At 65.2% G+C, this 14,874-nt stretch overlaps 2 protein-coding genes across 2 annotated transcripts; both read right to left on the reverse strand.

The window, feature by feature from the left end:
• Nucleotides 1-6,466: 6,466 nt before the first annotated feature.
• On the reverse strand, nucleotides 6,467-7,816 carry TNNI2 (troponin I2, fast skeletal type). The gene is made up of 6 exons (XM_058664137.1): nucleotides 7,754-7,816; nucleotides 7,366-7,494; nucleotides 7,153-7,281; nucleotides 6,965-7,054; nucleotides 6,714-6,890; nucleotides 6,467-6,629 (listed from the first exon to the last, which is right to left on the reverse strand). The coding sequence occupies exons 1-6, from the start codon at nucleotides 7,814-7,816 to the stop codon at nucleotides 6,534-6,536; spliced, it is 684 nt and encodes a 227-aa protein (XP_058520120.1). The 3' UTR covers nucleotides 6,467-6,533.
• Nucleotides 7,817-9,643: 1,827 nt separating this feature from the next.
• Nucleotides 9,644-13,494, reverse strand: SYT8 (synaptotagmin 8). Its single transcript, XM_058662354.1, has 9 exons — nucleotides 13,432-13,494; nucleotides 11,500-11,630; nucleotides 11,255-11,421; nucleotides 10,978-11,070; nucleotides 10,743-10,901; nucleotides 10,499-10,666; nucleotides 10,306-10,411; nucleotides 10,056-10,189; nucleotides 9,644-9,939 (listed from the first exon to the last, which is right to left on the reverse strand). The coding sequence occupies exons 2-9, from the start codon at nucleotides 11,594-11,596 to the stop codon at nucleotides 9,706-9,708; spliced, it is 1,158 nt and encodes a 385-aa protein (XP_058518337.1). The 5' UTR covers nucleotides 11,597-11,630; nucleotides 13,432-13,494; the 3' UTR covers nucleotides 9,644-9,705.
• Nucleotides 13,495-14,874: the final 1,380 nt, after the last annotated feature.

The raw sequence follows: 14,874 nt of genomic DNA on the forward strand, positions 1-14,874 counted from the left end.
AGGCTGCTGAGCCCTGGGGGCAGCAGGTCAGCTGTGCAGGTATGCGGGCTGCCGCCCCATGCACCGCACACACAGCTGTCCCTCTGGGGGAGATGGTGGCTCTGTGCGGTGTCGGGGCAGAGGCCACACCTGCTTCCCTGGGCCCAGGAAGGGCCCTGGCCTGCACCTTCCAGCCTCGAGGGATGGGCAGAGCCAGCCAGGCCTCAAGGAAGCCTCCCTTCAGACCTTCTTATCTGTTGGTGTCTGGCACCAGCCAGACTGTGCTGGGCAGGGCAGAGCAGGGCTGGGAGGCTGCTGCATCATTCCTGGGAGAGTTGGGGAAGGCAGGCTTGCCCTCCCCTCTCTCCAGGTCCCCGGGGCCTATGGGAGGGCGAGCCTGGCCCCCAGGCCTGGCTCCATTTCATCCATTCTCAGGAGCCACCTGCTGCTTGCTTGGTGGTCTCAGGGCCCTGTCCTCCAGGGGTCCCTAGGGGTCCCCAAGGCACAAGAATGGGGTCTGGGATCAAGGGTGGGTGGGTTGGGGAGAGGCTGAGGGCTTCCTTCTAGAAAGTGCAGAGAGAAGCAGCCATCACTGACCAGTTAAGTTCCAGTGTGACTGCTGGCTGGCAGTGGGCATGCTCCGTACACACCGGCATTGGCCACACGAGCCAAGGTGGGGGAGCTGGGGCTGCACATGGGAAAACGGCACCTCTGGCCTGCCCTGGCAGGCAGCCCTCATGAAGCCGAGAGCAAGTGAGGTGGGCAGGGCCCAGGGGCTCTGCAGCTGCCCACTCTGCCTGGGCACTGGTCTGTCCTCACCAGAGACCCCCCCCCGGCACTGCCCTGAGTGCTTGTGTGGGCGTCGGGATGAGAAGAGGAAGATTTCTGGCTCCCAGTGTAGTTGGGGTGGAGGCCTGTGGGGGCGCTGGGCAAGTGGGGTTAGCCTATCGCCAGACATGAGGGGAATACCAAAGTCCCCTGAGTGAGGAAACCCCTGGGACCCGCCGAGCGCTTGACTGCAGTCTTTGTTTGCTCTGGGTGCTGCGCAAAGCTGGTGATTGGAGCAGAGGATGGTCCCGGGTCTCGGCTCCCAGCCCTTCCGCTGAGTAACTGAGCCTGGGCCAAGGGCCAGGGGCTGTGCCTGGCCTGGCCTGCCACAACTCTCAGATGGCATCATGGGGTTGGGGTGGGACTGTGTTGGGGCCCCCTGGCAACCTCCTCTCCTTCTTGCAGCTCAGAGGGTCATGACAAATGGCCCAGGAAGGCACCTGCCGAGGGCCTGGGGGGTGCCCCGTGGCCAGCACCAGAAGCCACGAGGAAGGACAGAGGCTCTGCCTGCAGGGGGCGCCTGGAGGAGTGTGAGCATTGAGGACAGTGGTTCGGACAGACAGCAGCCCCCAGGGACTATCGACCTGGCTTCCGGGAAACTGGGCAAGGAGATAGCCCCGCCCCCCGAGTGGCCAGGACAACCAGGGCAGCCAGGGCGCTCCCCAGAGGCACCCCTAATTTGGAGGTCTCGGCCCAGCCTGGGCCCCATGTGTGGGGCATGGCTGCAGGCAGGGGCGGGCAGGAGGGGGTGTGGGCATCCCCGATCTGTTTCTTCCAGGTGCCCACGCACCCTGCCTGGCTCTGACCTTTCGGGTCTCCCAGGTTGGGGCTTTCCAGAAGACACAACGCCCTGCCCGGGAAGCTGTTGGTTGCTCCCTCGCCTTGCAGTGCAGAATCCCACCCCTCCCGGTCTCGGTTCTGTGCTGTGCACGCCCGAGAGCGTCTGTGGGGGGCTCTGCAGGCCCCAGACCCAGCACAGGTGCAGCCCTGGGCGCCCACTCTGCTCGGGGACACTTGAGGAGGAACTCAACCGCCAGAGTGACAGCTGCAGCGGGGTGGGGGTGGGGGAGTGGCCAAGGAGGAGGGCAAGGTGGGGTGGCCAGCCAGGACTCTCCTCTGTGCCCATCTAAGGGCATGAGGTGGCCACAAGGAGCAGAGAGCCGCGCTGACGCAAGGGGCCTTGCTGACCCCGGACGCAGCTGTCGCCCTCCACCAGGCGGCTCCCGGGGCCAAGAGACAACATGGCCCGGCCAGTGTATTCTACAACCACACATACCACACGTCCAACCGCCCCTTGGAGCCTCACCCGTCCTCCAACGGACGGGCAGTGTGACCCCCACAGCCGGGGCTGCCACTGTGCCCGACTCAGCACGGCAGGCACTGCTCACAGGCCTCTGTTCACAACACCTCCTCCCTCTAATTGCCACAAGCCTGGGCCCTGCTGTGAGTGCAGGCAGGCACCTCAGCCTCTCCCCCGGCCTGGGCTCAGCCCCTTCCCTTCAGCACACCAAGGCCCGCAAGGACCCTGGCACCACCAGGGTGGGCACTCAGCTGCCGTGAGTGTACGTGCAGGCCTGGGGCCCTCTGCCCACGACCCACGGCCTCTGCCCATGGTCTCGCCTGGCCAGCAGCCAGCTGGGCTCTCAAGGCACTGCACCCCCACTGTCATGGGCAGGGTGGCTACCGGCAGGGGCCCCCGGCCGCAGGGCCTGGATTCCTTTGAGGGCTCAAAGCAGGGTGGCCTCTTCCTGTCCAAGATCCACCCCCTTCCCCAGCTCTCCAGCGTGCCTCATGTATCTGCTGCTCACCCCACCGTCCCTGCCTTACCTTCCTGGATCCCACAAGCTTTCAGGGGGAGAAGGGGGCACTCAGCCTTCCTCGGGGGGAGGGGAGAAGAAGGCGGCAGAGGCACACATCCCGTGAGGAGCTAGAAGGGTTCTGGGAGAACGCTCAGGGAGCCCTTACCCTGCGCTGTCCTCAGAGCCGGGGGTGCTGGGTGCCTCTGCCATGGCTGCGGGGTGCTGGGTCTGCAATACTGGCTCTGGGCGCTTCCTGGAGGGCAGGGCCCCTGGACGCCCCCGAGCTGGTTTTCACTTCCGCCTTCTGGGGTACAGGTTGGAGTTTGGGGTGTCTCAGGGCTTGCTCTGGGGTGAGGTGGGGTGGGGGTAGGGTTGTTGGTTTATAATAATATGTCGCTGCAAGAGAAAAAAAAAGGTCGAGAGACCAAACCGCGGTCAGGAAGTGTGAGCAAGTGGCAGGGGCCCGAGGCGGCCGGGGTGGGGCCAGGCGGCGTCTCACGGCTCTGCAGCCCAGCCCTGACACCCCACTTCCCTGTAGGGTCCCCAGCAGGACTTGCAGCCACCAGAGCAGGGAGTGGTTTTTCCTCCCCGGTACCAGGGGCCGACCTCCCCCAGGCGTCAGTCTCCTTGCATGGAAAAATCAATTTGTTTATCAAAAGAGTTACAGGGAAAGAAAGCTCTTCCATCTGTTGGTTCACTCTCCAAATGGCTGCAACAGCCAGGACAGAGCCGATCTAAAGCCAGGAGCTTCTTCTAGGTGGGTGTAGGGATCTAGAGACTTGGGCCATCCTCTGTTGCTTTTCCAGGCACAGTAGTGTTGGAAGTGGAACAACTGGGACTCCGCCTGTTGCCCCTATGGGTTGCCGGCACCCAGGCCGTGACTTTACCTGCTGTGTCACAGCGCTGGCCCCAAGCCGTTCCCTTCAGTCCCTGTGTCCTGTTCCAGCTACTGGCTACTGCCTCCTCTCTGTATGCCCCCTGCATGACAGATTGCCCCCACTCTGTGAGCTCTCAGTGCGCTAAGTGGACCCAGGGCTGTTAGAGCCACCAGCTTGGCTCCCAGCTAGTGCCCCAGCAGCTGCTGTGTACGGGCCTGGGCTGCTGGGCATCACGGCACACATGGCACACAGCTCTTCTGGGCGGGAGGATGAGGCTCCAAAAGACACCCACAGCCGGAGTTCACAGGGCACCTCCACGCACACACCCATAGACACCCGTACACACCTGTACACACTCATTCGGACACACCTGTACAGACCCACGCACACTCACCTTATACACACCCATGCATATACACATAGAAGCACACACAACCATACACACATTCACACATACACACCTGTACACACACACTCGCCTATACACAACTGTCAACACACCCATCTACACTCCCATTCCCTCCTACACCTGCTCACACACTCACTCATACAATACAGTCACACACTCTCATGCGACACCGCCTGGTTGGCTACGGGGGAGGGCACCCCCTGGGTGCGTGGAGTGGGATGCTGAGGCTGCCCTGAAGGGTCTGGAGGGGCTGGGGCAGGGACACTGCCTTCCTGAGGCCAAGCTGCCCAGGACTGAGCTGAGGCTCTGTGTGAGGGGAAAGGCCAGGGTCTGGGGGCCGAGGAGCTGGCCTAGACAAGTGGCGCCATAGAGTAGGCGGAGGCTGGGGTGTCCCACAGGCCTGGACCATGGATATGCAGGGTCCAGCCTGCCCTCAGGGCCTCACACTGACCGATGGGTCCTGGCAGCGCCTGGGTCTGCGGGTGCGTACAGGCCAGTGACAAGGTCCAGGGCACGCAGCTACCTGCCACTTATGCAGATCATGTGGGCATGCCTGACACCATGTGGTCACCTCACTCGCATGGTTCACCTGCTGCTCACGTGGGATGCCCTTGAGTGTAGCCCAGAGAGTGACCTCAAATGAGCTGACTGTATTGGGACCTGTAGGTGAGCACGAGGTACCAGGGAGGAACCCCTGGGCTGGGGCAGAGGCATGCCAGCAGTCCCGGGAGGCTAGGCTGAGGCAGGCGTGGGTAGGGCACAGTGGGCGGGAGTGGTGGTCCTCGGGTTCTGGCTTACACACCAGGCTCTGCCCACTGTGTGGCTGGGGGACCCAGGCCGAGGAGCCGGTGACAGCTGAGAAGAAGGCCTGGGGGACAGCAGACAGGGTCTCCAAGGCACAGGAGTGGACGCTCTGCCGGTCCTGGGCCAGCTTCTCCCGGTGGCCCTCTTCACGTCTTAGTCTTCCTAAGTCTTGTCCATTGTGTTTTATTGCTTTTGTTTTTATTTTATTTTCATTATTACACGAAAATTTTGTTTTGAACTATTTTTCGGGGGGATGAGTTCAGCTTTTTGGTAAATGGTCTCAAGTTTATGGAAGACGGAAGGGCAGGATGAAGCTGTGGAAGTTGTTGCCGCGACTACCTGCTGTGCCCCTCACCTCCATCTCCCTGAGGCGCGCCCTCCCTCGCTCTCTCAATGACAACTTCCTCTCAGTGCAGCAGGTGACCTCCAACACGCTTCCTCCCACCCCGCCCCCCAACTTCCTCGCTTTCTTCTGCTCCTGCTCTGGCCACTGTCCATTTCCTGGAGGGTTGGGACACTCTGGGCCTCTCTGGGCACTTCCTGGCAGCCCTGCAGGAGCCCTGGGCCTTTGGGCAGGGGACAAGGGATGGAGGCTGAGACGGAGCCCGCATGGGAGAGTGCCACGCCAGGAGGCACGTGGACACCCTGCACTTGCCGGCCTTGTCCACCTGCGCCTTGATCTCCAGAGCAGGGTCTGGGGGCTTCCTCTTCCTCCTCCTCACCTGGAGCTCGTGTGGCTGCAACCTCCCCCACATCCCCCCACTCGAGTGCACCCCAGCGGCTATGCCCTGGGGCTCACCTCCCAGCATGCTCCAGGCTGGGCATCCGGTGTGTCCTTCCCCACTCAGATCTGAATCATAGCAGTAGCAGAGGTCGAGGTGGATGGGAGTCAGCTGGAGCAGCCCAGCCTCTTGTACTTGATTGGTTCATCCGTTCACAGGGAGGTGCCGCCGTCACCCCCAAACCCACTGTGATGCCTCTGTCACTAGACATTTAAAGCAGAAACCAGCTCTCACCTACCCCCTTCTGCCCTGTGGCTGGGTCAGCACTGGGGGCTGCCCACCTGGCTCTCCATTTGCCCACCTAGGACAGCCCAAGCTTTCATGGCCATCCCACCTCAGTGGCCTGCAGGATCCCCGCACAGAGGGCTGCGCTTCGCGGCCTGGCTTCCCTCCCACCCTGATCAGGTACCACCTCTGGTCTGTGCACACCTGGTTTGCAGGTGCCTGCCCTGAGAGAACTTCCGACTGGCTTTCCGCTGACCTGGCTGCAGAGGCCAGTGGAGGTAGCAGGCGGCTGGTCAGTCAGGGATGGGTGGGACCAGGAACATCAGGTCCCGGAGGTGGCCGTGGCTGCCCTTCCAGCACCAGAACCCTGCACTCAGCACGTCACACACGGGGGCTCCAGGGCACAAGGGCAGAGAGGAGGGTGTCTCTGTGGCCCCACATGGGATGCCGAATGACCAACAAAAGGATAGATGCATTCATGCCAGGGACCCTTTGTGCACGTGCACCTGACTCCCCTCCTGTGGTGTCGGAGTGCCCACAGCTAGCTTGGGGACCACGTCACAAACCAGGCCTCTGGCCCCTGCTGGGCCCAGACCCAGGAGCCGGTCCACCCGTCCACCCAGGCCCTGGCTCCCCCAGTGGGGGTGGCTGGGCAAGGCCCCAGCCCAGCAAGGGGATGGGGGTGCCAGTGGCTGCAGGGCGAGCGAGGCACAGGGCGGGGCAGAAGCAGAGCAGACACGAGCTGGCACTGGGAGAGGTTTATTGAGCGCTGAGCTGAGGCTGACCCCTGCACGGGCCCGCACCCCGGGAGCCCCCTCCCCCGGGCGGCCTAGGACTCGGACTCGAACATCTTCTTGCGGCCCTCCATGCCCGACTTCTCCTCGATGTTCTTCCTCCAGTCACCCACGTCGCGCAGGTCACGCTCCTGCGGGGCAGGAGAGGGCTCAGGACTGCACGGCCCCAGCCCCACGCTGCCCCTCCCGGTCCCCATCGAGGCGTCCCCACTCACCTTCTCCGTGTCTTCCTTCTTCACCTGCTTCAGGTTGGCCCGCAGGTCCATGCACACCTTGTGCTTGGAGCCCAGCAGGGCCTTGAGCATGGCGTCGGCGGACATGCGGACACGCCGCAGCGGAGGCCGCTTGAACTTGCCCCTCAGGTCGAACAGCTTCTGGTTCATGTCCTCCAGCTGTGGACGGTGAGGCCAGGTCAGGCGGCCCTCCCCTCCCCGCCCCTGCACGCCCTCAGCGTCCCCCTCCGCACCTCCTTGCTGCTCTTCTGCACTCTGATCTCCATGTCGTATTTCTCCTCCTCGGCTGCGTCAATCTTGGCGTGCAGCTGTTTGCACAGCTCCTGCAGGCGGCCACAGGTGGGTGGGTGGCTGGCTGGCTCGGCGCTGGGCCCGCTGCCGGCCTGCCACCCAGCCACCCGCTGTCCCGCCGGCTCCGTACCTGCACCTCGGCCATGGAGCCGGGCAGGCTGAGCGGTGGGCAGTGCTCTGCCAGGTAGTTCTGTTTCTCTGTCTCCCGCCGGCTCTCCTCCTTCTCCAGCTCCGTGGCTGCAATCTGCAGCATTACGCTCTGCACGGGGTGGCACGGCGTGAACATCACAGCCCCCAGGCTCCCGGGGGCCCCCCACGCCCTCACCCCGGAAGCCCACCTTACCTTCAGGTGCTGCCTCCGGGCCGTAATGGCCCTGTTGCGTTTCTGCGGGCGAGAGTTGGGGTCGGGGTCAGGCCTTGGGGTCCCTGTGCCCTTCCCGCCCAGGGTCCCTGTGTGCACATGGTGGTGACACTGGGCTGGGGGTAGCAGAGCGCGCAGGATCAGAAGGAGGAAATGAACTCCCCGCCCACTCCTGTGGTCAGACTACGTCTTCACATCCCCTGGCTCTGGATGGCTCTGAGCAGCCACTTTCCCTCTCAACTGTGTCTGGGTGCATGGGACAGGGCCTCCAGGCTGCCTTGCAGCTCTGACCCAGTCCCCAGTGTGTGTGTGTGTTGGAAGGGAACCCCCTCCATGATTCCTGCTCCCCCACCCCCGCCCAGGTACTCACCTCCTCACTGTCCCAGGAGAAAGGTAGAGAGGAAAAGAAAGACAAGTTAGAGCGGTGGCGCATGTGTCGGGCCAGATGGGGAAGGGGCAGGGATGCTGTGGGGAAGGGACCAGGAACCCCACATGGTGAGGTGTGGGCAGGGGTGGCAGGGCCCCCGAGTTGGGTACCACTTACTCCCCCATCCTGTGGTCTCGGGCCTAGAGCCTGTAAAAACAGAGAAGCCAGGTGTCAAGGGTGGCCAGTGGCATGCGACCTGCTGCTGCCCCTCTGCAGCCTCCCTAGGGGAAGCCGTGTTGGGGTTCCTGGGAGCCAGGACCCAGAGAACATGTTCCCAGATGGCCCATGTCGGAGGGGGTGCCAAGGAGCTGCAGCTGTCCTGGGGCGGGGACAGGGATGGGCCAGCGCAGGTGGCTGCCCCGGCCGCATGCTATTTTTAACTCTGCTCCATTGACTTGCAACCCAAGCACATGCAGGAGAAATAACAGCTCCCCCCGACCCCCGCCAAACGCCAGCGTGTCCCCTGCTAGGGTCCTGGGGTCTTGGGGAACAGGTACACCCTCAAACCCCCGGGGTCCCCAGAATAGAGAGCTGGTCAACAAGGCGCCCATCCAGACCCCAGACCCCATCCTGGTCACCTCCCTAGCACGCCCTCCTTGTCTCTCCCAGCTTGCCGCCAGAGCCCCCCGGCCCCCTGGACCCCGCCCTGGGAGGTCGCACTGCTGCCAGCTTGCCCGCTGGGGCAGTGCCCTGTCCCTGGGCCTTGCAGCTGGGCCGGGCCTCACCTAGCGATTGGAGCAGGACGTAGCAAGGTTGGACTCGTGGTAGTGAGCTGGGCTGGTGGGCCCAGGGGAGGGGTATAAATGCCTTGCCCGGGGCTGGGCCCCTGCTCAGAAAGGACACAGTATCTTCCTCAGACCAATGGGGGCTGAGGGCGCCCGGAGACGTCCCCGCTGTCCGGCCCGGCCGCGTGCTGCCAGCCCCGTCCAAGAAGTCTTGGCTGGGCCGGGGGTGGGAGGGGGTGTTCTATTCAGGGCTCAGTGACGAGTCGGAGATGCCTTCCCTGTCCTTGCAAGGAGCCCGGGGGACAGCAGGCTAACCCAGGACACTATCCGGGGGTCCTGAGGCTTCCCATGAGGCCTTGGCTGAATTGGCGCAGCTCGTCCAAGCTGGGGTGAAAAGTTCACCTCTGGCTGGGCCCCCAGCCACCCCCCACCCAGGCCCTCCCCTCACCCACGGGCACAGTGGCAGACTGGTACCCTTGTGGGCGAAGGCTGAGGTCCCCTCCTGCACGCACACCAAGCCCCGGGTTGAGGCCTGGGTCCCCACACGCAGCAGCCAACCGGCCAGCCTGGGGCTGGGGAAGGGGGGCCATGAGCCTCTTCTCCCGCCCAGGGAGGGGGCAGGGGTGGGAGGTGGGCACCCTGGGCCCCTCCCGGCCTGCACACACCCAGCCCGCCAGCAGCTTCACCCGGGCAGCTCGGAACCTGTCCGTCAGCCAAGCGCGGAATGTCGCCACCGCCCTGGGAACCCCTGTGTGACCCGCTTGGCTCGGGGCCCGCCCAAGCCCTCCCCACTCTGCCAGGGCCCCCTGCCTGGGCCCCTCGGGGCAGGCTCAGTGGCACAGTGACGTGGGAGGATTTGGGGGCACTAAAGCCGTCCAGATGTGCAAGGGATTAAGAGCGTCTCCGGGTTGCAGCTGAGCCCCCAGGGGCCCCCCGCGGCTTCCAAAGATGCCTACTGCCCTCTGCTGCTCGCACACGCACACGAGAAGCCCGGCGCCACCAGCCATCCCCTCCCTGAGCTGTCACCCTACAAGGTGTCCCCGCCCAGGTGCCCACTGCTCCAGACCCTCCCTCTCTTGTCCGTGCAGTTGGCAGCAGCATACATGGGGCTGGGAGAGGCGTTTATTTGGGGGTGGGCCTGGGGATGGACCTGGGGGACAAGGCTGGGGCTCAGGGACGAGGTCGGGACAGGAGCAGGCGCGGCTGCAGGGCCAGAGCTTGGTCTACCTCGGGGGCTGGCCGCAGCCGGTGCCACTGGGCCACGGGCCGCCGGGGGTGGGCCAGCATGTCCGCCCAGTGCTGCAGCTGCTGGCCGGAAGCTCGAGCACCCAGCCACACTTTGCCCACCGACTCAGTCCGGAAGTGCAGGCCACGGGCCCAGACGGCCAGCACCAGGTCCACGTCCTGGGTGGAGCCAGCCCAGGGTCCATGGAGGAGCAAGAGAGAGAGTGGGGGAGGGAGATTCAGGTGGGTCTGGGTGGCCCAGGCCCAGCCTGGCCTGCCCTCTGCCGTGTGCCCACCTGGACCTGGCTGAAGGGCACGGCGAAGGTGAAGGCTTCGTTGAAGTATGGGGCAGCCGTGCCCTTCCTGGTCGAGGTCTTGGCCTTCGTCCACTTCCTCTGCTGCAGGACCAGCTGCACCTTCACAAAGCACCCTGGGCGGGCAACAGGGCCACGGGTGTGCAGGCCGAGCACGGAGCCCACCCCCATCCCTCTCTGTCCCCATGGTGGGTGGGGAGCGTAGATGATGGGGGCTGCATGGGGGGCTCACCTGCCTGGCTGGGCCTCAGCCCTCGGGCCTCCAGCACCACCACAGTGAGCCGGCCCGAGCCCGGCACGTACTGCAGGGAGCAGCACAGCTCCCCAACCTGCTCCGACTGCGGTGACAGAGACAACAGCAACTTCACAAAGGCCCAGCCACCGCCCCTACCCTCAGCCTGCAGCACCCACGGCAGGAGCCTCACCTGGGCACTGCCTGGCGGGCCCAGCGGGTGCCAGAGCTCCAGCACGTGCTGTAGGTCCTGCGTGCCCAGCGGCAGCTGGAGCTCGCCCAACAGCTCATGCTCCGAGAAGCGCTTGAAGTGCAGTAGCTGGACCAGCAGTGTGGCCTGGGGCAGCTCCGCCCGGGGCACCTGCAGATGGCGGGCAGGGCCGTGAGGCGCCAGCTGCCCCTGAGGCCCTGCCCGGCCCAGCCCACCACACACTCACGTGAAAGCTACAGGTTTCGTCAAACTGAGGGCTGAGCGTGTCCCGGTGCACCTTGGTCTCGTGTCTGTGTCCCGGCTGCGTAGAGACACTGGCGCGGGCGTAACAGTCCACCGTGCCCGCCGCCCTCAGCTCAGTGGCCTGCCTCAGGCCCACCTTGATCTAGGAGTTGGCAGGGTGGGCTTAGCCCAGGAAGGGCTCCCTGGGACCTGCTCCCCATAGTGTGCTAGCAGCCCACCTGCTGGGTCCCCGAGTCGTACTCCAGGGAGAGTTGTAGGCGCCCCCACTGCCTGGCAGTACCCGGCTCCAGGTCATCCACTTCCGGCTGCACCTGCAGTGGGCAGGGATGGGACTCGGGTCAGCCGGCCACACCCACACTGGCCACGGTGTGGGTCGCTGTCTCAGTATAACTCTCCTGCACAGCCAACTGCCGTCCCCGTGTCTCCACTGCTGGGATCCCCTCCCGGGGGGCTGGGTGCCCACCCTGGACAGAGCAGGCTGGGGCCACCCCTCACCAGGTGGGTGGTGGTGATGCTGTGGGCGCTGCCTAGGCCCACTGCTTCCTTGTGCCCTGGCTTCTTGCTGCGGTGGCGGTAGCGGCAGCAGCGGCAGCAGCAGACGGCACAGCAGAGCAGCAGGGCCCCAGCCGCAACAGCAATGACAATGAGAGCCCAGCGGGGCCCTGGGGGCACAGAGAGGGGTCTGTGGGCAGCCATGGCCACGGCCCAGCCCGCCCCCCGGGAGCTGTCTCGCCACTCACAGTGCAGTGTGTTGATGGGATCTGGAGCCAGCCCCGACACGGCCATGGTGACGCTGGCTGTGGTTGGGGCCCCGAAGGGGTCTCCTGGGAGCCCCATCCTCCTGCCCTGCTGGCCAGGGAGGCCCAGCCACCTGGGCAGGGGGTGGGGGGTGGAGAGGACGCCTCAGGACCCTGTCGGGGGCTGCCTGGGACGGGGGGGCAGGGGACAGGGGCGAAGCCCCACTCCGGGAGGTGGTGAAGGGAGGCACTCTGCACTGGCCACCCCCGGCCCGCCAAGCAGGCCAGGCCTGCTCGCTGGACTCACACACAGAGCCACCCTCCCTCTCTGCCTTGCCCGGGAGGAGGGCTGGGGGTCTCGGCTCAGCATGGCTGCCCAACACAGCCAGCAAGTCAGTGCATGCATGGGTGGGCGTGGTCACAGCCCCTGGGGTGACAAGGGGGACTCTGTGCGGCTGTGCGGGGAGGGGAGCCCTCAGCCATGGGCGGCCGTGGGAGCTGGTTCAGGCAAGCCCCGGTGGAGGGTGTGCTGCCGGCAGGGCACCGCGGGGGCGGGAAGGGCTGAGGTGTAGCTGGGAGTGGCAGGAACATTCCTCACAGGCTGAGTCAGGCCGCCCAGGCTCGCCTGCCTGCCTCCGTACACCCCCACCCCAAGGGTGGTGCCGGCCCTGCTGCCTGGGCCCCTCCCTGCACCCCACCTACCCAGGGCCTGGGGTCAGGGGGGTGTGGATGACCTAGCAGGGCCACCCTCCAGGCCAGCCTGTGCTATGGTTAGCCTGGGCTTAGAAGCCTGGGGGGCGGGGAGGACTGCGGTGAACACCAGATGCCCCCACTTCAGCAGCTCTTAGGCTGGGGAAGGGCATGGGGGGAGACCCCGAGACCCCTCCCCGCCCTGCACAGAGCACCAGGGCCCCTAGCAGGCCTGTGAGGCGGTTCTGCGGTTCTCCTTATCACCGTGCGTCCCCGGGCCTCCAGCTCAAAGGGGAGGCTGCAGCGGAGAAGGGCCAAGCTGCAGACAAGGCCGCAGGGTTCAGCCTCCCACATGTCCCCATGAGGTTGGCATCACCATCCCCATGTCCCCCCTTGTCCCCGGGGTTGGGCAGACCCAGGCTGGGGACTCCGGCCGGGCTGCACTGAGGCCAGCTTGGCCATGTAGGAGAGGTGAGCCAGATAGGAAAGGGATGCGGAGGTCGCGGCTTGGTGAAGGTGTACGTAGAGGAGCCCCTGAGCACGCCTGGAGCACACCTGGGGCACATGGGGGCGCTCCCAGGGCATCAGGAAGGCTCAGGGTCCGTCAGGACCTCCGGGTCCCCACGGTGGTGAAGGTGCAGGTAGGCACATCGCCACCAGGTGGCGCTGTCTGCTCTGCGGCTTCGGCCCACCGGCAGCCCAGCCTTGTCCAGCCGGCAACCTGGCTCCTGGGTCCACACCCAGGTGGGAACTCTGAGACGAACTCCAGGGAGGCCACACTCGAGTCCCGAGACGCTTTCTGGTCCCCCTCACCTGCCCCAGGAATCTTCTCATGCCCTCTGGCCAGGGGCAGCCAGAGGCAGCCTGGGGTAGCCTGGGGCAGCCTGGGCAGCCTGGGCAGCCTGGGCAGCCTGGGCAACCTGGGGCAGCTGCCTGTTCCCAGCAGTTCCTGGTCTCCTCCGATTCCCTTTGGCCACCCCAGAACAGGGAGGGGAGCCCTTCTTAAATGTGCCTGCCCAGGGCACCCCTCCAAACCCCTATTCTGCTTCCCTCATGTTGGTCCCACAACCTCCAGGGAGTCCTCTCTGGTGCCCGGGCCCTGGGCTTTGTGGCAGCACCATCCTGTGCTTCAGGGCATCCGGGAGCCCCAGCGTCCACAGGCAGGGCCCAGGCCTGCAGATCCTTCCTGATCCCACCCCCCGGAGTCAGCATCCAGGGGCTTCCCCAGGCCTGCGGCAGCCTCACCTGATGCCTGCTGTCTCCTCGGCCCCTGAGGCCGCTGCACCTGCAGGGTGGTGCCTGCCTCCAGGATTGGCAAGGAATATGAGAGGCTGGGCTTCGGCAGCCCCGCCTCATGGCCAGAGCTGCTGGGCACCTCCCTGGGGAGGAAGGTCTCTGTGGAGGCCCAGCTGCGGGGAGCCCCCTATGGCTGGGGGGTGTCCTGAGCCTTGCCAGGCTTTGCCAGAGGGGATGCCAGGCCCCTGGTTGTCCCCGGGAGGATCTGCACACGCTGGGAGTACCCGTGTGAGTGGATGGCTCCTTAGAGAAGGTGGCCTGTGGCCGCTGCTCAACAGACCGGGCCACAGACAGCAGCAGGAAGTGGACAGGGGATGTGCGGGACACTGCGGCACGAGGTAGCCCCAGCCAGCTTTGGATGGTCCTCCCCTGGGGCCATCAGGCCTGCCAGCCCCTGGCCACTCTGGCTTCGGGGAGTCAGTCTGTCATGACTTTGTGGCCCCCTGGGTTGGGCAAGCCCCTGGGGTTCTTGTCTTCCCATGAGTAAGGGCTTCCACTGGGACCCCTCACTCCGGCCTGGCTGGTCACCACGGCTAGCTCCAAGTGACCTCCCTGGCCAGGGTGCATTTTATCTGCCGTTGGGGCTGGCCTGCCAGGAGCTGGTTAATACTTAACAGAAGAACCGGTCTCACCCCCTCGAGGAGAGGCCGCCCACGTTCCGAGGATGCTTGGGCCCCCCTGGGGTGTGCCCGTGATGCTCCCGGGGCCCCCTGCGTAGTGGGTGCTTCCCAGCACCCTCCATAGACAAGAACAGAACCCTGGGCCACAGACGCTGGAGCACCAGGGAGGCCACGTGGCTGTGGGCTGTGTAGGGGCTTTGTGCCTGTCGGGGAACAGGGCCCCACTGGTGGGCTGGCGTCTGAGGTTCCAGGCAGGAAGGGGAAAACCAAACAGAACAGCAGCCCCTGGCCAGCCCCGGGGCCCCGAGACAGCGGCTTGGCTGCCGCTGGCTTTATGGACACCCTGGCGGGGCTCCTGGCCCGGAGTCTCCTCTGAGGTCGCCAGGGGGATGTTTGAGGTTGGAAGGGGCGGCCAGCCTGATGGGAGAGGGTGAGACTGGCGGGGGCTGCTGGTGCAGGAGCACGAGATGTGCTCGGTCAGCATGCACACACCCGACCCTGCCAGCCTCAGTGTGACCCTAGCCCAGAGCCCCTCACGGCTGGGGCCTGGGTGGCCGAGGGTGCTGGCCATGGTCCTTTGTAGTGTAGGGAGCTGTGGACACCCAGAGAAAATGTACCCTAATACCTGGACACCCACAGATGTTGTCCCCTACACCTGGGCACTTGGGGAGACTCCACCCTAACGTCTGGGCACTCGGGGAAACTGTACCCTAACATCTGGGTGCCATGGGAGACTGCACCCTAACATCTGGGCACTCGGGGAGACTGCACC

The sequence above is a fragment of the Ochotona princeps genome, chromosome 4 (assembly GCF_030435755.1).
Source record: "Ochotona princeps isolate mOchPri1 chromosome 4, mOchPri1.hap1, whole genome shotgun sequence".
Classification (NCBI taxonomy): domain Eukaryota; kingdom Metazoa; phylum Chordata; class Mammalia; order Lagomorpha; family Ochotonidae; genus Ochotona; species Ochotona princeps.